This window comes from Lactuca sativa, chromosome 7 (genome assembly GCF_002870075.4).
Source record: "Lactuca sativa cultivar Salinas chromosome 7, Lsat_Salinas_v11, whole genome shotgun sequence".
In the NCBI taxonomy this organism is placed as follows: Eukaryota; Viridiplantae; Streptophyta; class Magnoliopsida; order Asterales; family Asteraceae; genus Lactuca; species Lactuca sativa.
This window is the reverse complement of record NC_056629.2, coordinates 172,675,403-172,695,861: the sequence shown is the minus strand read 5'-3', so window position 1 is coordinate 172,695,861 and position 20,459 is coordinate 172,675,403. Positions and strand designations below refer to the sequence as shown.

At 35.5% G+C, this 20,459-nt stretch overlaps 1 protein-coding gene across 1 annotated transcript; it reads left to right on the top strand.

The window, feature by feature from the left end:
• The first annotated feature begins 12,164 nt into the window (after positions 1–12,164).
• LOC111902824 (phosphate transporter PHO1) lies at positions 12,165–19,683 on the top strand. The gene is made up of 15 exons (XM_023898639.3): positions 12,165–12,660; positions 13,397–13,501; positions 13,623–13,863; positions 14,508–14,853; positions 15,221–15,269; positions 15,360–15,431; positions 17,207–17,336; positions 17,455–17,575; positions 17,700–17,949; positions 18,035–18,139; positions 18,237–18,281; positions 18,381–18,533; positions 18,643–18,921; positions 19,016–19,152; positions 19,253–19,683. Exons 1-15 carry the CDS (start codon positions 12,424–12,426, stop codon positions 19,341–19,343), a joined length of 2,361 nt encoding a protein of 786 aa, XP_023754407.1. The 5' UTR covers positions 12,165–12,423; the 3' UTR covers positions 19,344–19,683.
• The last annotated feature ends 776 nt before the right edge of the window (positions 19,684–20,459 follow it).

Sequence of the window (20,459 nt, the reverse complement as noted above, 5' to 3'; positions counted from 1 at the left end):
GTTTTCAGTATACATCTTTCACATTTCGGATTGGTAATCAACTTTCAGGAAAATATGGGATTTTCCTGGGGTAACATTTTTACATAACCAGATTCGTGTAACAAACCAGATAACTAAACCCTACAACTCACAAGAGTAAACATGTTTTCAGTGTACATCTTTTACATTACATTTCGGATTAGTAACCAACTTTTAAGAAAATTTGGGATTTTCTTGGTGCGTAACTTTTTCAGAAACCGAAAGGGAACTTGTACATTTTCAGAAAACAAAACCGCTTATGAACTCACCAGCTTTATGCTGATTTTCAAACTGCTTGTATTCTCAGGTCCGCATTAGACAGGTACCCGATGATCCTTTTGACGAAGACGGAGTGCATAGAAGACACGTCTTACTTTTCTTCATGTATACATATGTATCACACTTGTAATACTTTTTACTTTAAAAAAAATGTAAAATCTTTATATGTAATGTAATGGTTGTTTAATTCGCTTACTATGTACATTGGATTTGATACTCAACGTGAAGTCCACCCCGTAAACGTTTCTACCTTGGGTTTCGGGGTGTGACAGATTGGTATAGAGCCCGTGTTTATAGTGAACTAAGTATACCAAACTTTACATGGTATAGACTATAAACACTAAGGGGCCTAAGTGCTCTGAACTAAAAGTATACTCTAAATATAAGTATTTTCAAAAAGTATATAAGTATACCCAACCGTCGAGATCTGTAACTACAAGTACAACAAAAACATAAGTAAATGGGTGTTGTATGCTGCGGTTAAACCTGGGCAGTTATGTAGTCGTGTCTAGGGTCAATATAGCCTGGCCAACTATATTCATTCGAGACACGACCAACATGTGCTTGGGAGTGACTGTAGTGTTCGGCATGCCTAAAACATACCCAAATACCACAAACATCGAGCCTGTGTAGAAGCGGATCATGAAATACTATGGGAGTATTTCTCGAGCCAATCCTTTGTAGAAATCCTCATTCAAGCGTAGATCTTTGATCATTCCTTTAGTGGTAATTTATCTGCTTTGATAACTTATTCCTGCTTTATCGCTTATTCGGAATATATAACTGTCATATCTCTTGATTCAATTCAGAGGACTTACCATCCTCTCTTTCCTAATCTTATTAGATCAAGATGCCTCCAAGAAAAAGACCCAGCTCAAAGAACAACAATCCTCCTTCACCACCACCTCCTCCTGAATTTGACCCTGTGGTTTTCCAGGCAGCTATTACTGCCGCGGTGGCAGCTGCAATGTCTCAAATGAACACTGGTGGTCCCGGTGGTTCAGGAGGTGGTCCCCACCCTCAAAACCAAGAAGGTAGCCAGGGACACCGAAAGGAGGGTTCCTATAAATATTTCATGAACGCAAAACCCACGTCCTTTGATGGCACTGGAAGTGTTATTTCCCTTTCCCGATGGTTCGAGAAGATTGAATCAATCTTTGAAATCTGTGCCTGTTCGGAATATGATAAAGTGAAATTCGTAGCCTGTACCTTTATTGATAAAGCTCTGACTTGGTGGAACGGCCGAGTCAAATCCCTAACCCTACCTGTAGCCAACTCCATGGGCTGGGAAGCAATGAAAGAACTTCTTCTAGCTGAGTACTGGTCTCGGGGCAAAATACAGAAGTTAGAGCACGAGCTCTGGAACCTGAAGATGAAGGGTTCCGATATTGTCGCATACACTTCGAGATTTGATGATCTAGCATTACTCTGTCCGGGATTGGTTACCCCGGAGAGTAAGAAGATAGAGAGATTCATTTGGGGGCTGACCCAACCGACCAAAGGAAATGTTTTATCTGCGAGGCCGGATACATATGACAGTGCCAAAAGTTTAGCCCAAACCCTGATTGACCACAGCGATGATGTGGAGGAAGCAACCACCACTCCCGGACCGACCAAGAGGAGTGGTGAGAAAAGGAAGTTTTGGAAGAAGAAGAAGGGCCAATCTTCTCAAGGATCCTCAAAGAAACAATAGACTGTAGTAGTCCATGCTGCTATTACCCCCGTTGCTGCTGCTTCTGTTGTAGGATCTACAGCTCAAACACCTACTAGTAGGTATGCTGGTAATCTTCCCCAGTGTGAAAAGTGCAAATATCACCATAACGCCGGCCCCTGCCGTGATCTGTCATGCACCAACTATGGTAAAAAGGGGCATACGGTCTGATTCTGCAAAGCACCAGCCCAATCCGCGAATAATCTTCCGGAGCAGGTATTGGTCAGGCTTGCTACAATTGTGGAGAAGCCAGACATTTCAAGAGGCACTTCCCTAAGAAGACGACAACTGATAACACCGGAAGAGTCTTAGCCATGGGACGGGAGGAGGCAATCGCCAATCCCACCGTTGTCTCGGGTATGTTCCTTCTCGACAACTCTTATGCTAATATCCTTTTTGATTCTGGTGCTGAACGTAGTTTTGTTAGCCATTCATTCAAACGCCTTCTTAAACATAACCCCCAACCATTAACCGAAACGTTTACTGTCGAGATGGCTAACGGTGAGAAAGAAAGTGCTAGCGACGCGTTCATAGGTTGTACCCTTACCTTGAATGACCATTCTTTTCCCATTGATCTTATGCCAGTTTCTATAAAGAGCTTTGATGTTATCATTGGCATGGATTGGTTGAGTCCCAATTATGCTGATATCCTCTGCTACGAAAAAGCTATTTGTCTCAATCTCCCCTCGGGTTAGACTCTCATAATCTATGGTGATAAACTCAGCTCCAATCTTCACATCATTTCCTGCATCAAAGCTCAGAAACTCTTGCGAAAGGAATGCCAAGCATTCCTAGCCCATGTAATCAACGAGAAACAGGAAGTTAAAGACCTCGTGAGCATCCCCGAAGTCTGTAACTTTCCTGACGTCTTTCCCGAAGAGCTCCCGGGAATTCCTTATGAACGTCAAGTCGAATTTCGCATTGACCTAATCCCTGGGGAGCTCCGGTATTGTTTGTAAAGAAGAAAGATGGATCCTTCCGGATGTGTATCGACTACCGTGAGTTGAACAAGTTGACCGTCAAAAACCGATATCCGCTTCCACGTATAGATGACCTCTTCGATCAACTCCAGGGAGCCAGCTACTTCTCAAAGATACCTTCGGTCAGGGTACCATCAGTTACGAGTTCATGAGAGTGATGTTTCCAGAACAGCTTTCAGGACTCGGTATGGACACTACGAGTTTGTAGTGATGCCCTTCGGTCTAACCAACGCACCGGCAGTATTCATGGACCGGATGAACCGGGTGTGTCGCCCTTTTTTGGACAAGTTCGTCATCGTGTTCATTGACGACATACTTGTCTACTCCAGAAGTGAAGAAGATCACAAGCAACACTTGAGGTCAGTGTTGGAAACCCTTAGATCCGAAAAGCTGTACGCAAAATTTTCCAAGTGTGAATTCTGGATTCGGAAGGTAACTTTCCTCGGCCACGTGGTAAGCAAGGAGGGTATTCATGTGGATCCTTTCAAGATTAAGGCGATGGAGAATTGGTCGGCACCAAAGACACCTACATAAATTCGTCAATTGTTGGGTCTCGTCGGCTATTATCGGAGATTTATCCAGAATTTCTCCAGAATCGCCAAACCTTTAACCACTCTGACATAGAAAGGTGTACCCTTTTGTTGGAGTGAAAAGCAAGAAAATGCATTCCAAACATTAAAGCGAGCCTTGTGTAGCGCACCGGTCCTGTCTCTGCCAGAAGGAACAGAGGACTTCGTTGTTTATTGTGATGCGTCTAACCAGGGCTTAGGCTGTGTGCTTATGCAAAGGGGAAAAGTGATTGCATATGCCTCGAGACAACTGAAGGCACACGAGGTCAACTATACCACTCATGACAATAAACTACGAGCCGTAGTCTTTACACTGAAGATTTGGAGACATTATCTCTACGGAACCAAGTGTTCGATCTTCACTGACCATAAGAGCCTGCAACAGATCTTTGATCAGAAAGACTTAAACATGAGGCAACGACGATGGGTAGAACTAATCAGCGACTATGAGTGTGAAATCCGCTACCATCCCGTCAAAGCCAATGTGGTAGCAGATGCCCTTAGCCGAAAGGATGGTTCAAGCCGAAAAGTGAAGACCCTGACGATGACTATCCATTTCCATCTATCCATGCAAATCCGAGAAGCCCGATTAGAAGCCCTTAAACCCGAGAACGTGTCAAGCGAAGCCTTGAGAGGAATGGATAAGAAACTTGAGATCAGAGGTGATGGAGTCTACTGTTTCATGGACCGAATCTGGATTCCAAAGTCTGGAGGATTCAAAGAGATTGTCATGGAGGAAGCACACAAGACTAGATACTCTGTTCACCCGGGTTCGGACAAGATGTACTTGGATCTCAAGAAACAATACTGGTGGCCAAACATGAAAGCCGAGATCGCTACATTCGTGGGCAAGTGTCTGACTTGCGCCAAAGTGAAAGTCGAGTACCACAAACCCTCAGGTCTACTCCAGCAACCCGAGATACTAGAGTGGAAATGGGAGATGATTACCATGGACTTCATCACCAAGTTACCCAAGTGTCCGAGTGGGCATGATACCATTTGGGTAATTGTCGACCGTTTGACAAAATCCGCTCACTTCATTCCGATCAAAGAATCATTCAAGATGGAAAGACTCACGCGAATCTACATCCAGGAGGTAGTCCGACTGCACGGTGTGCCTGTGTCCATTATCTCTGATCGAGATAGCAGGTTCACCTCAAGGTTTTGGCAGTCCCTACAGAAAGCTATTGGAACTAAACTAGACATGAGTACGGCTTATCATCCTCAGATCGATGGACAGAGTGAGAGAACTATCCAAACCCTAGAAGACATGCTTAGAGCATGTGTCATCGATTTCGGCAAGTCGTGGGACACACATTTACCTTTGATCGAGTTCTCGTACAACAACAGTTACCACACCAGCATCAAGGCTGCTCCATTTGAAGCCCTCTACGGTCGCAAGTGAAAATCCCCTATCTGCTAGGCCGAGGTAGGGAACACGCAGCTAGCCAAGAGTCGAGTCCCCGACAGTGCTTTCACTGGTCCTGAAATCATCCGCAAAACCACCGAGAAGATCATCCAAATCCGGGAACGATTGAAAGCTTCACAAGATCGCCAAAAGAGTTACGCTGATACCCGACAGTGCTCTCACTGGTCCTGAAATCATCCGCAAAACCACCGAGAAGATCATCCAAATCCGGGAACGATTGAAAGCTTCACAAGATCGCCAAAAGAGTTACGCTGATAACCGATGGAAACCTCTGGAGTTCCAGGTTGGAGACCGTGTCCTGTTGAAGGTCTCGCCCTGGAAAGGCATGATACGCTTCAGAAAGCGTGGGAAACTTAATCCGAGGTACATTGGACCCTTCGAGATCCTCGCCAGGATCGGTCCTGTAGCCTATAAACTTCGATTACCCCATGAGCTCGGTAACATTCATCCCGTCTTTCATGTCTCAAATCTCAAGAAGTGCTTATCCGATGAAACCCTAGTGATTCCCTTAGACGAGATTGAGATCAACGAAAACTTGAACTTCGTGGAGGAACCAATCGAAATCATGGATCGAGAGATCAAACGCACGAAACAAAGTCGCATCCCGATAGTGAAGGTTCGCTGGAATGCCAAGCGGGGACCGGAATTCACTTGGGAGCGTGAAGACTCGATGAAACAAAATTATCTGCATCTCTTCCCAGATCCATGATTTGTATCTTAATTCTGAATTTCAGGACGAAATTCCCTTTAACGGGGAGACAATGTGACAACCCAAAGATCGTTCCATCATTTGTAACCCTTTTTCCGTTAATACATTCGTCATTTTCAATTTCGTTCCGTTTACGATATTAAATGAAGTCATTAAATTTGAGGTTGCTATTATGACTTAATGGGTGTCCAAACGCGTTTAGAACTCATATTAACACCCCATTCTAGTAATCGGAATATTTTTAGAATCGACCATATCGGGTTACGGCAACTTAATCGGGTGCGACCAAAAACCACGTCTAACGTCGGTATCGAGAAGAATTCCACCGTGTCCCGAACTTGAATCCTATATAAAGCTCAAAAGACTTCAATTTGAAGCTTTTGCTCTCTCTCACTACTCTCTCACTACTCTCTCTCCTCAATCCAAACTTAAGGTCCAAAATCATCAAATTAAGGCTCCAATTCATCAAGGTAACCTCCCTAACTCATAGATTAGCATCCTTAGCCTTCAAATTCGAGTTTAATCTATGGAAAAGGACCATGTTCATGTGTTTACGGCCCTGGAATATGCTTGGGCCGTAAACACACATAAAGGGGGGTTTTTGAGCCTTAAAACCCTTCCAATCCACCTTTGGAGCTTAGATATGGCTAAATGACTTAAGGGAACGGAATTAGAACAACTTGAATCCAACTTTTGAGGAGTAAACATGAGTTTACTGTCCAAGAACATGCTTGGGCCGTAAAATCATCTTCATGGGGAGTAAACTCAAATTTGAGTGTTTAAATGCCACTTAAACACACCAATAGCATTGGATTAAATTCTAGAACCAACCACAATCGATTTAGGGGCCTTAAACAAGATGAAAACCATCCCTTTGAGAGTTCACAACCGTAAACCCCCCAAGAATGGGTTCCTGGGCCGTAAACTCACAAACACAAGTCAAATGATGCCCTAAATTCATTCTAAGGCTTGTAAAATTAGTTTGAATCACATGTGATTGATCTAGGGCCACCAAATCATGTAAGGAATGGTCACATAGGAGCTTACGGCCGTAAACTCCTAGTTTACAGCCATAAACTTCATTTGGTAATGTCCTTGATGGTTTAACTCATTCCTATGCCTTAGATTAAATCATAACAACCTTCCCCAAGTGTTGTTTGACCATTTAGCAACATAAAACCCTCATCCATGATTTCATGGCCGTGTACTCATGTGGAGTTGGTCTAGGGGCCGTAAACTCCATGAGGAGTTTACTCTTGAAGAGTAAACACATTATCCAAAGTCCTATACGTCCGTAGATGTCACTCGGGTCACTCCAAACACTTGATTTGAAGTGTTTTCGCGTCTTGGAGTGTATAATCATATCTAATTAGTGATTCAAAGTCTAATTAGATACATTTGTATACCATTTCATATTACATAGGAACCTCACGCGTTATCAAGCCCCGAACTGACGCTTAGCATTTAAACTGTCACATGTGTTGTGTTTCATATTTCATATGCTTTTAACGTTGACAATCATAACAGATAACCGATTGAACTGGCAAAACACATTACCGTATTATTTGTGAAAAACATTATAAAATGTTGTATTTTATATTTTCACAAATGGTTTTCCACATTTTATCAGTTAAAAGCATAACATTTGATCATTGAACATGAAACTTAGTACACTGTTTTGTCCTCGGTAACACTCAACAGAGATACGCGAGTGGAGGATCATTGTTTGTAACAGTATCTTTCTATATTATTACTAGTAAATTTGTTATTCCTATAAATTGGAGACACGTCCTTGTAGAACACTCCACAGAGATACGCGAGTGGAGGACCGCACCCGTAACTAGAATCTCTTAGATAGGGAGCGTGACTTGAGTGTATAGATCTATACGGGGCTAACTACTCCACACCTGGCTGCTAGCTACAGCCGAACCAAAAGGTTCAAGGGTGACGAAAGTCATAAGGTGATGTGGACTACTTATTGCCATATCTAGTCTATCGTATGGTTATGGAACTCACAATTTGGATAACAGAGATTTACTTGATAGTAATAATGAATAAAGTATCTAGTTTACTTGTACATATTAGTTTTATATACATGTTAAAACTAATACATTTCACAAGGACAACCAGGTTTTCAGTATACATCTTTCACATTTCGGATTAGTAATTAACTTTCAGGAAAATATGGGATTTTCCTGGGGTAACATTTGTACATAACCAGATTCGTGTAACAAACCAGATAACTAAACCCAACAATTCACAAGAGTAAACATGTTTTCAGTGTACATCTTTTAAATTACATTTCGGATTAGTAACCAACTTTTAAGAAAATTTGGGATTTTCTTGGTGCGTAACTTTTTCAGAAACCGAAAGGGAATTGTACATTTTCAGAAAAGAAAACCTCTTATGAACTCACCAGCTTTATGCTGATTTTCAAACTGCTTGTATTCTCAGGTCAGCATTAGACATGTACCAGATGATCCTTTTGACGAAGACGGAGTACATAGAAGACACGTCTTACTTTTGTTCATATATACATATGTATCACACTTGTAATACTTTTTACTTTAAAACAAATGTAAAATCTTTATATGTAATGTAATGGTTGTTTACTTCGGTTACTATGTACATTGGATTTGATACTCAACGTGGAGTCCGCCCCGGAAACGTTTCCGCCTTGGGTTTCGGGGTGTGACATATATATATATATATATATATATATATATATATATATATATATATATATGTAGGTTCAAATGTTTTCCATAACTATTGTGTGCTAGATAGCACCAATAGGAATTCAGTATTAATTATATGTATATTAAATGTTATCCATACTTATAACTCGTTTTTATGGAAACCAATTAAATTTGTTCTTAATGTCAACAATAATATTATTTCAGAATGAATTCATATCTAGAAGAATGAGAGTATAATCCAGCGGAATGAGAGTGTATTCTAGTAGAATACACTCTCGTTCTTCATATTCTATGCAACTTTATTGTATTTTAAGTGAGTAAGTTCTGAAACAAAATACGAACTCATATATAAAAACCTAGATGCAAATTCATTCTGAAAGAATGTTATTGCTGACATTAATGACGGATTTAATTAGTTTCCATAAAAAGAGAATTATAACTATGGATATCATTTAATACACATATAATTATGGAAATCATTTAATATCTATATTTATTTAATTAAATAATTATTTAATTTATTAAATTTTTATTGGTGCATTCTAGCACGCAATAAATCTAAAAAACAAAATAACCTAGCCCTATATATATATATATATATATATATATATATATATATATATATATATATATATATATATATATATATATATATATATATATATATATGCAATTCAAACATTATTAAAGGTAATTATCCTATTCAGTTTATGAGATATCTTTAAAACCAAATTTTATGGATCTTACTATCCAACACGCCGTGTATGGACGATTTCGCAAGACAACACGTTGTGGCGGAAGAATACCACTCCGTGTTGGCAGAACATAATGATGATTATATTTGCTTCTTCGTGTTCAAGTTCAACGATTGTATCAATTTAATAGAAAACTAAACCTACGATTTGATACCAGTGATGGGTATTATGCAAAACATATAACTCTTATTTGTGCATGTAAGCCTAAATTTTGATCTATGTTTTCTTTAATTGAACATCCAACTTGAGCAATAAAAAATAGAAAACCCTAGCATACTAGCATATTTTTTGAAATACACAATTAGGGTTAGAAGAATCATACCTTGGTTGCTATATAGTAATAGCAATGCAAATCTTTGTGTTGTTAAAGCCTTGAGAGCAAGTGTCACAAATGTCACACCTCTAGTGGTTCACACCCAACACTAGAAATGAAAGATGATTGACAAGGATCAAAGATGCTCTAAAATTCGGCTAGGCCTTTCAAGAAGCAAGTGACCGAAATTCTTAGGGTTGAGGCTGTTTATGTAGTGCAGTCAGGAAACCCTAGATAAACCCTAATCCAAGATAATCTTAAACCGAATAATTACCCATTTTCCTGTTTATCGATCAAGGATTATTCTAGAATCACATAGGCCTTAAGAAAACCGTCCAAGCCTTTATGGAGGGTTCTAAATTGCCTTTTGCTCAACTATTGAACAATTGCACTTCAGTCCCTGCACTTTTAATTAACTCCTTTAATCCCAAAATTAATTACAATTAATTTCTGATTAAATATTAATTAAATATTACTATTTCTAAATAATATATTATTTTCATAAACGAATAATAAATTATTTATTTCTATTTATTAACCAAATAATAAATTAACCTCTTTCTCCAAAATCATCCTGCCTAGTTGCAAGTCTTGAGGGCAACCCAAAAAGACTGTGCTACTATCAATTTAAGTATATACCAATTAAAGTTATGGGCTTAGACACTCAATTCAATATACACAATCTTCAACGTGGTCAGCATGAATAACATCTTCTTCTGCTAGCGCCTAAAATCATTGCCTTCAAACTTTTCCAGTTTCGTGAACTTAGTTGTCAACTCGCGGATGGATTCTGCTATCCACACTAGAAGAGAATATCAATTCGATTGTTGGAGGATATTTGAGTAGGGTGATGGTGGAGAACCGGATTTCTCTTGGATCATGTAAATTCAGTTTCCGAAATGCTATTTCCACCCTATGCATGTGTTATCCGGTCTAGGATAATCCAAAAGGACATTCGTGTATCTAGGAACAGAAACATAAGTAAAATCGTTAGACAGTTCTGAGTTCTTATAGAAGAAGAAGAGTTGAGAAGGGTATGATTTGCGACTCAATAGAAGAGTCGTATTTATAATTGGCAGATTAAAGTAAATCTTCTAAATTATTTATACAAATTTCAAAATTAATGGTTTAATCAATGGTTACCAAAACTGATGAGATTTGTTAATTTTACCATAATTACCAACTATAATTCGGATTTTCCAAAAATAAACTAATTTAAATTTTCGAAGACCTTTTGGGCCACTGCCCCAAACCCCCGTCTTTCTTTCGTACCGGCTTATAATTTGATCTTATATATGCATTCACTTCGCATTCACCAAACATATAATATAGAGTACAAATGATATGCCCCTTAGCTTACATGTCAGTTCCAGTTATACAGAATGTCGGGTGACATTAAAATTACCCACACGTATTAGGTACAAATTTAAATAATAATAGTGTTGTAAAAATTCGACTTGACCCCGATTAATCTTCAATTAGTCTATACCCAATACCCAATCGACTATAATGCGTCCAACGATTAATCTCTGCCTAGACAATTAATGAAGTTGTAGAAGTCGATAAATTTTTATCACTTTGAAAAAGTTCGATCTTAATAGAAGCTATTTGATGACTGATTAATGATGCATTAATCAAATTAACCTATTTGGTTATGATATTTGTTGTAACAAATTAACATTTTAGGGTCTACAATTAGTCGCCGACTAATCTGTACTTGCTAGCCGACAAGTATAGCACCGTCTAGCGACTTTTACGCCCTTAAATAATAATAAGTTATAATATTGGTGATATGAAAAAAAAATTGCGACATTGTGCACTATAGACTGTCCGCTATTTTATCAGCTAATGTATCAGAAGCGTGTTTATACTTAAACTTTTTCTATTTTTGGGAAATCAATGTCTATGAGCGGCAAATTTTTAATCGTTAATTCTGTTTGTGAAAGTCTATTTGCTGGTCTCAAGGTGAAGCACAGTTCTAAAGAATGCTTCCTGAATATGAAAAGTGGCATGACATTGGTGTGTAGGAAGGGGTGAAACATGTATGATTAATATGATCTGTTAGACTCCCGGGCTTTATCCTTGCATAGCACCTTAAATCATCGAGCTTTTTGCTTTTTTTTTTTTTTTTTTTTTTTTTTTTTTTTTTTATACTGTATAATTTTTTAATGCGTTTAATTAAGGAACATAATTTCTTTTAACCCTTCTATTTTAGTTTCCTTTTTATTATTTTCTTGTACTTGTAGTGGTGTTAGTTCATGTCCATGATTTAAATAATTGTCTGAGAATAAGCATACGCGTAATTATATAGAAAAATTATTAAAAAAAAAAAAACAATATTAACCTTTCGTTCAAAAAATGACTATTTAAGGTAGATTAATGTGGTAGAAGAAATGCGTTATTAATTTATAATTTAAGTGCACTAACACCAAGCATTTATATCATATGTGGCAATGATTAAATATGATTTTGAATTTACTATTATAATCAAAAGAAGATGCAAATTAAGTTAATAACTTCGTGAGTGTTTGTCTATCAATAGAAGGTTAAAAAGTTTTGATGTGAAAGTTTTTAACAAGCAATCCTTGAAGTCGCCTAATCTCCATTCTAGAATCAACGAAAGAAATTCATATAATAATACCCAAAAGGATGATAATGGAACACAAGAAAAATAAGGTGGTGGAAATGAAATTGAAAGTGGAATCTGCCTTCTCCTTTAATTAACATGAATCAAGAAGTAAATCAAAGAAGAGAGAGAAGATATATAGAAGCTTTTCAAATCTTTGCTTGTTAAACCTTCTGTCTTCTACCTACATCTTTGTCTGTTCTATATATCTATATAAGCACCCATCCAGCCACTCATCCCCCATTGAGTAACTCTCTCTCTCTCTCTCTCTCTCTCTCTCTCTCTCTCTCTCTCTCGATCATCACAAGAGGGAGATTGTTGTACGGAAAGAATTAATGGTGAAGTTCTCTAAAGAGCTTGAAGCTCAACTCATTCCTGAATGGAAAGATGCCTTTGTGAATTATTGGCAGCTCAAGAAACATGTTAAGAAGGTTAAACTATCAAGGATATCGAAGCTTTCACAAACGACTTGTAGTCAAGATTATGGGATATCAATATTCGACCCTGTTCGCTCTTTCTTTCGTCGTCTTACATCTAATGCCACCAATCAACAACCTGATCAGATTCTTCAGGTATTTTAATTATTATTTACAAGGAAATGTAATAGCCATCGGAAGATGGTATAAAGCTTTTGCTAATTAATTAAGATTTGAAATTAATGTTAAAATTGAAAAAAACATGTGTGAATCTACTTTAGTGCTTGACATCTAGTACTGTTGAAGTTCCAAAAGAAAATACTTTTGGTGCATGTCTTCATCATGGTTTTCGTGTCATCATTCATGATTACCATCGAATGAAATGTTTTTGCATTAATCTGCTGTGGATTTCGTTACGTTACGCATTAAATCTCGTTGTCTATTCAGTTTAATCATTTTCCATTATGTCATACATATAGATAGCATTAACTAACTTTTTTCAAGGATATCTTTTGCAAAACATTATTACTTTTTTTTATTTACCCATTATTTTCATCCACTTTTTTCACTTGAAGTCTATGTGTTTGTTTTCAATAATAACATCAGTTATTGAAACACACACAAACACACATACCTGTTAAAATTGTGGTGCTTGTAGTAATTAATAAAAGGTAGCGGTGAGATGGCGTCATCAAAGACCTGATTTTCATGAAATTGAGTATTTTGGGGACTAAAAGCCAATAGAAACGGCTGTCATGCATTATATGACGTGTTTCCTGAAATATAACTAAATGAATTATATGACTTGTTTCCTGAAATAACAAGGAATTGATAGTTATCATCATTACTATAAGCCTATAACTACATGTTCCACGTGTCATGCATGGTATAGGTGAAAAACACGCTTTCCGAACAAGGTGACGAAATGTCAGAAAAAGATGAAGATGAAGATGATGAAACTGAACTCGTTGAACATTTGAACTCTGAGGAAGACGAGGTAATTAACCAAATAGATTAAGTAAAGTTAATTAATTTATAACATTTCTAGTTGTAAGTTTTATGTTTTCGCACAAATAAAAAATTTATTTTGTTATTATTATCATTCGATTCATGTATAGGTGAAAGTGTTCTTTGAGAAACTGGATGAGGAATTGGAAAAGGTGAACCAGTTTTATACCAACAAAGAAAGCGAATTCCTTGAGAGAGGAGAAATGTTGAATAAACAGCTTCAAATCTTGTTGGATCTCCAGCAAGTTCTTGGTTCCCGGAGAAAATCTTCAGGCCGGTTTAAATTCGCACGATCGCCAAGCTCCACCGGACTCCTCAGCTCTTACTCGTCTGGCCCCACCTCTGACTCCGGTAACCAAACTCATACCACAATTTTTCATATTCTTCAACTTCCTTAATTATCGGTTTTTTTAATATCCATGAAGCTAAAAGAATACTCCATCCTACACATGATCACAACTTATATAATTAACTAATAAATTAATCTCCCTAACTAAAGTGTATAATTAGTGGTCTGCGCACTTTATAGTACTGTTTACTCAAGAAAGAATCATATCTCAAAATGTAAATTCAAGATTTGAATACTAATATCCATACACAAAAATAATGTTTTAACGTGAAAATATGTTTCAATGGACCATTAAACTCAACACAAAAATAATGAGATTGAATAGTGGCGTATATATTTAGTGTAATTCTATTCATTACACAAAAACAAAATTTTGAATTGTTTAATACTATTTGGGTTAGTTTTATAACTTTTACAACTTTAATAATCATTCTATTCTATATTATAATATAAAAAAACGTTTTTAGTGTAAATTTTTAGTGTATGGTTGGAGTAAAAAAAAATTTGGTGTTAAAAATACACCAATTTAATGATATTTTTAGTGGAATGGTTGGGGTTGCTTTAAATTAGGATGTGTCTTAAATATGAATCTATGTTGTTCTATCTTTTAGTATCGGATCAAAATGAATTGAAATTTGTCATGCAGAAACACCCACTGAGTTTGCAGAAAGCCATGGAGAGGGGACACAAACAAATGATGTGATTTCGGCTCTAGAAAAAAATGGTATCAACTTACTTGGTGCAGCAACTAGAGGAAAAACTAAAAAGGGAAAGCCAAAAATGGCCATGCGAATTGATATTCCGGCAACTACGCCTACAAGAACCATAACAGCAGTTACATCGATGCTTTGGGAAGATCTAGTAAACAATCCTAAGAAAGAAGGTGGACCAAGTGATTACATCAATCGCAAGAAGATCCAATGCGCGGAAAAAATGATTAGAGGAGCTTTTGTGGAACTTTATAGAGGCCTTGGTTTATTAAAAACGTATAGGTATGTATTAAATAAATGCATCTATAATATTAATGTGTACCTTGAGTATGTTTGTCATGATACTACACATAGAAAAAGATTAATATATCGTGAGCTAATAAAAAAAGATTGATGGTGGACATGTCCCACTAAAAAGTTATAATTTTTGCCAAATTAACACCAAACTTATGATTTCACCTCTAGCGAGTGTCCACTAATATTGTGCATCTTTTTTTTTTCTAATTACAAAATTAACTACTTACATATATTCATCATTGTTAAATTAATAAACTCTGGTTTTTTACGTTTAAAATGTAACTTTAAATGGTTTACATTTTTATTTATTAGAGGCCTGTTGATTTTCTGATCAAATGAATATTTTTGGCAGCTCTCTAAATATGGTGGCATTTGTAAAAATACTGAAGAAATTTGACAAGGTAAACAGTAAACTTTATGGGAAGAAATAAACTTTGTGACGTAATAATTTTGATTCAATTATGACTCTAACTATTTTTTTTATTTAACAGGTTTCTAATCAACAGTCTTCAGCAACTTATTTAAAAGCTGTCAAAAGATCTTATTTCGTTAGTTCGGATAAGGTAAATCAAGTAAAACCAATATATATTCTTTTCTCTGTTACTTTTAATTTAATATTAGATTGCTTGTTACAATAACTCGTTTTTTAGTTTAATTACAAAAAAATAACTATTTAGCAATCTTTTATAACCATTTAATTTTTGTAACAGTAATGTATCAAGTTCTTATACGCTTAAGAAAGATGTCCATATGTTGATGGTATCCGCTTATACAAAATTTTCTTTTGAACGGCTCGAAAATATTCAATGGGCTAGCGAGAATGTAGCAAAAATAAAACAGTCATAGCCCCACAACAGCTATAAAAAAGATTTGTTATAAGAAATTTTATAATAAGGATATTTTCTAAGTTGTTTTATTTTGAAAAAGCTCTTTCTCTCTCTACTCTTGGAGTTGCTTTTTGAAACTCTTGGTGATAGTTTTTTGGTGATTATGGTCGGTCTCATTGATACAAAAGCATTACTAAATAAACCAATTTGTATAAAAAACAATATAATTGTATAAGTTAATATGAATGGGTCCTATAAATAAGTTATGTAAAAAAATCTCTTATTATGGAAGTTATTGAGGTATCTTAACTTTTTTAAGTTGTTGATGAGGTGATAAAATAGCCTTAAAAACTATGTGAAAAAACTCCAATATTTTAGATGCTCTTAGAGAATTGGACAAAACTAATTTTTCTATCTTTATTTGCTAAAGAAAAGACGTGGTCGAATTTACATTACAATACGGTAACTAAAAGTAAAAGATAAATACTAATCCATCTAAAGTTATGTTTGGCGTACTAACTGAAAGGCTAGTTGTTAGCTGAAAAGTATCTGATAGCTGAAAAATTAACTGATAAAAAATAATGTTTGGTAACTAGCTGAAAAACTAGATGAAATATATAAAATTAAATAAAATGACATTTAAAAGTATTTGTTTCAATAATTAATTAAGGGGTATATTTGAAAATTTTTAAAAAAGCTCCTAAAAAATTAGTCTAAGGCTATGTTTAGCGCCACAGCTAGCTGATAGCTAGCTTATTTTTTTGAGTTTTTTTATGTTGTCGTGTTTGGTAAGCCAAAAAGTAGCTTATAAGCTAGTTTTTTGAAAAACTACTTAGACTAGCTTTTTATAAGTTTTTTTAATATTTTCCAAATACACCTACATGTCCTTTTATGTAATTTTATATATTTCAGCTAGCTTTTCAGCTAGTTTTGTCAAACGTTATTTTTTTATCAGCTAGTTTTTCAGCTATCAGCTAGCTTTTTGTTTAACAGCTAGCTTTTCTGCTATCAGCTAGTCTTTTAACTAACAACTAGCTTTTCAGCTAGCACGCTAAACATAGTCTTACTGTTTAAGAAAAACTTATAATACTTGTGGACAAATAAATTCATAATAAGCAATCTACATGTTTTTAATCTTTTGTGTTGTTTTTTTAAACTAGTTTGTATTGTTAAAGCGCCCACAAGTAGTTTAATAAATAATTAATTTAGATGGAATGCTTAATTACTTGACATTTAATTGATTAAACTTAGTTATAGTAGGATTTTATGTTGACCTTAAAAATTAATGTGGATTTCAGGAGCCATCGAACTATTCAATTGAAAAAAAATAAATATCTTTAAGTGTAAAATAGATGTGTTGATAATTAATCATTTATATATTTCAAGCATTCTAAAGAAAAAATGATAATAACTGTATGAAAAATAAAATGATAATATGACAATCCGTTAATCAATATTGATTTCAAAGTCTTATGGATATACCGTTTAAAATGAAGAATTATAAATTTTAGGTGGTAAAATTAACGGATGAGGTGGAATCTTCTTTCACTAAGCACTTTGCCAAGGATGACAGAAAAAAGGCCATGAAATTTTTGAAGCCTCGCCAACAAAAAAGCTCTCACATGGTCACTTTCTTTGTTGGTATATATTATACCCTTTACCGAGTATCTTCGTTATAATAACTAGAAAATAAGAAAAAAATTAATATGACAACATCAAGCAAGAAAACCATATAATAGTTTTTTTTTTGTTGCAACAGGACTCTTTACGGGTAGTTTTGTAACCTTATTTTGTGTATATGCAATATTGGCACATATTAGTGGCATGTTCTCCCGTGGTACAGAAACCGATTATGTTGAAACTATATATCCCGTTTTCAGGTATTTAATGTATAAACTTTTCAGTATTATATATATACGCACAAACACATACACACCAAATAAGTAAATTTATGAAATCAGCTTTTTCATCAATCTTGTTTGCCTTTGTTACATATAAACGCAGCATGTTTGCATTGTTGAGCTTGCATTTGTTTATGTATGGATGCAACCTTTTCACATGGAAAGCTACAAGGATTAATTACAACTTCATTTTCGAATTCCAAGCTGGTACAACACTCAAGTATAAAGATGCATTTCTTATTTGCACATGTATGATGACAACTGTGGTTTCTGCTATGGTACTACATCTCATTTTGATTTCAAATGGATTTTCTCCTACTGAAATTGACGCCATTCCGGGCATTCTTTTCTTGGTAATATTATTACCTTAACTAGTTACATCAGTTAAATTTTTTGAAAGATTTTAATGCTTATTCTTAACTTTGATTTGATATTTAGATTTTCATTGGGTTGCTTGTATGTCCATTGAACATCTTCTACCTTCCAACCCGCTATTGCTTCCTTAGAGTCATTCGCAACATAATATGTTCTCCTTTGTACAAGGTACTCCTAGGTTACCCAAATCATTACCTAAAATATGGAAAATAAAATAAATCTTTATAACACTAGGTAATGATTTTTATTTTTATGGAAAACATAGGTTCTGATGATGGATTTCTTCATGGCAGATCAACTTACTAGTCAGGTAATTTTTCTACTAAGGTTCCTATATATGTTCTAGCATCATTACCTTACATTATCTGGTGATAAAGTTGGTATATGTATTTTTTTCTTTCTATTGCAGATCCCATTATTGAGGCACATGGAATCAACAGCATGTTACTTCCTTGCCGGAAGTTTTAAAACACATCATTATCATACTTGTAAATCAGGGAAGTTATATCGAGAGCTTGCTTATGTAATCTCTTTTGCTCCATACTATTGGCGTGCTATGCAGGTAGATACATATGTATTACATCTTTAATAAATGACCAAATATTTTGGTTGTCACTTTATAATACCTCTAACAAGGATAATGTTTTATGTATGAAATTATATATATACAGTGTGCGAGGAGATGGTTTGATGAGTGTGATGTTAACCACTTGGCTAACTTAGGTAAGTATGTGTCAGCCATGATAGCAGCTGGAGCACGGTTAACTTATGCAAGACAGGAAACACAATTGTGGTTGATAATTGTTTTGGTGACTTCCTTGATTGCCACCGTATACCAACTATATTGGGACTTTGTGAAGGATTGGGGACTTCTTAATTCCAAGTCAAAAAACATATGGCTTAGAGATGAACTTGTTCTAAAGAATAAAGGTTTCTACTACATAGCCATTGTGAGTTTTATATCATTAAGTTTCAAGAGTTTTTAAAATTTTACGTTTTGACAATTGCATAACATGAAATACCAAAATCTCCATTTATGTGTAGGCCTTGAATTTTGTTCTAAGGGTTGCTTGGTTGGAAACAGTGCTACAATTCAAAGTTGGATTGTTTGAATCACGCTTGCTTGAGTTTTCTCTTGCTTCTTTAGAAGTGATTCGTCGTGGGCATTGGAATTACTATAGGTAATAACATATGCATTTTGTATATAGTTAGTAGTATTTTTTAATTAAGGTATAGATGGTTGAAAAGTATCATGTATTTATCCTTTATAATTTGATACAGGTTGGAAAATGAGCACTTGAATAATGTTGGCAAGTTTAGAGCAGTGAAAAATGTTCCTTTACCATTTCGTGAGACAGATTCTGATGGTTGAGAACATTGGTTTATGTCCATGTACAACTTCTCCTATCAAGTGTACCTGAAGGGCAAAACTAGATATTGTGGGGGTATCAAATTATGTTCTATAGTGTCATGGATGGTGTGGTTGGGACAATGTGAATCAGAGTCATCAAAAATCATATCAAAGTAACTAAGGTAGCATCTCGTAAGGCTATCAATATGATATGATGAAGCATCAAGAAGGAAAAACTTTTTTAACCGCTCTATTGTATCAATCATTATAATTTCACCTTTGACTGATCTTCATTTTTCAAGAAATTAAATCTTCTTTGTGAATGAATAAAACTTACAAGATATTCTCCCATTGCATTCAATTAATTAGTCGTCATAATTGCCAATGGATTTATGTTCATGTTCATTAGAAAAATATTGATAGATTTACAACCTTTATGACTATCATAGATAATTTGGTTGTAAATATGTATATAACATTGTTGGAAATAATGGTCAAAGTTACAACAGTTTGTAATATTATTATTAATATGAGAGTGATATAAGCAATATTGACTAGAGAAGGATGATAAAAATCTAGTTTGTTAATTATTTAAGTGTTTAATTAATTAAATGAAACTTGTAGAATTAAAGGGGTTTAAGCTTAAGAATATGAAAATAAGAGAATTACCATACTTAAGGATAATTACTTAATGACTAAGTAATTATTTGTTAAGGGTTTAAAACATTTCCCAATAAATAGAGGGCCTTAAAAGCAGATTCTGATGATGATCCCATGTGAAAAACATTAGAAAAATCAATAGCCTGTATTCCATCTCTAAAATCCCGAACAACCTCATTTACACATCACGTCCCTTCTCTTTATGTCTCACGTCGGAGAAGCATAAGCCTTAACCATTTACTATTTTAGTAGTTAGATGATCCAAGGTTGTCAAGTATTGTTAATCTAATATTTGGTTGAGACTACATCAAAGGGATTCTCTTTTGGATGCTAAGAATCAGGGGCGGATCCCTTTAGGGGCCAGGAGGGACCATGGCCCCCCTGTTTTTTTGCTTACTATTACCAAAAAAATACAAATTACCTTCCTAGTTTATGGTAAATGCTAATGTTGGCCCCTCACGATTTTTAGGTAATTAC

Coding starts and splice junctions, on each gene's coding strand:
- LOC111902824 (XM_023898639.3), top strand. CDS start 12,424: ATGGTGAAGTTCTCTAAAGAGCTTGAAGCTCAACTCATTCCTGAATGG. Junction 18,282..18,380: donor CAGATCAACTTACTAGTCAG/GTAATTTTTCTA, acceptor TTTCTATTGCAG/ATCCCATTATTGAGGCACAT. Junction 19,153..19,252: donor GGGCATTGGAATTACTATAG/GTAATAACATAT, acceptor AATTTGATACAG/GTTGGAAAATGAGCACTTGA.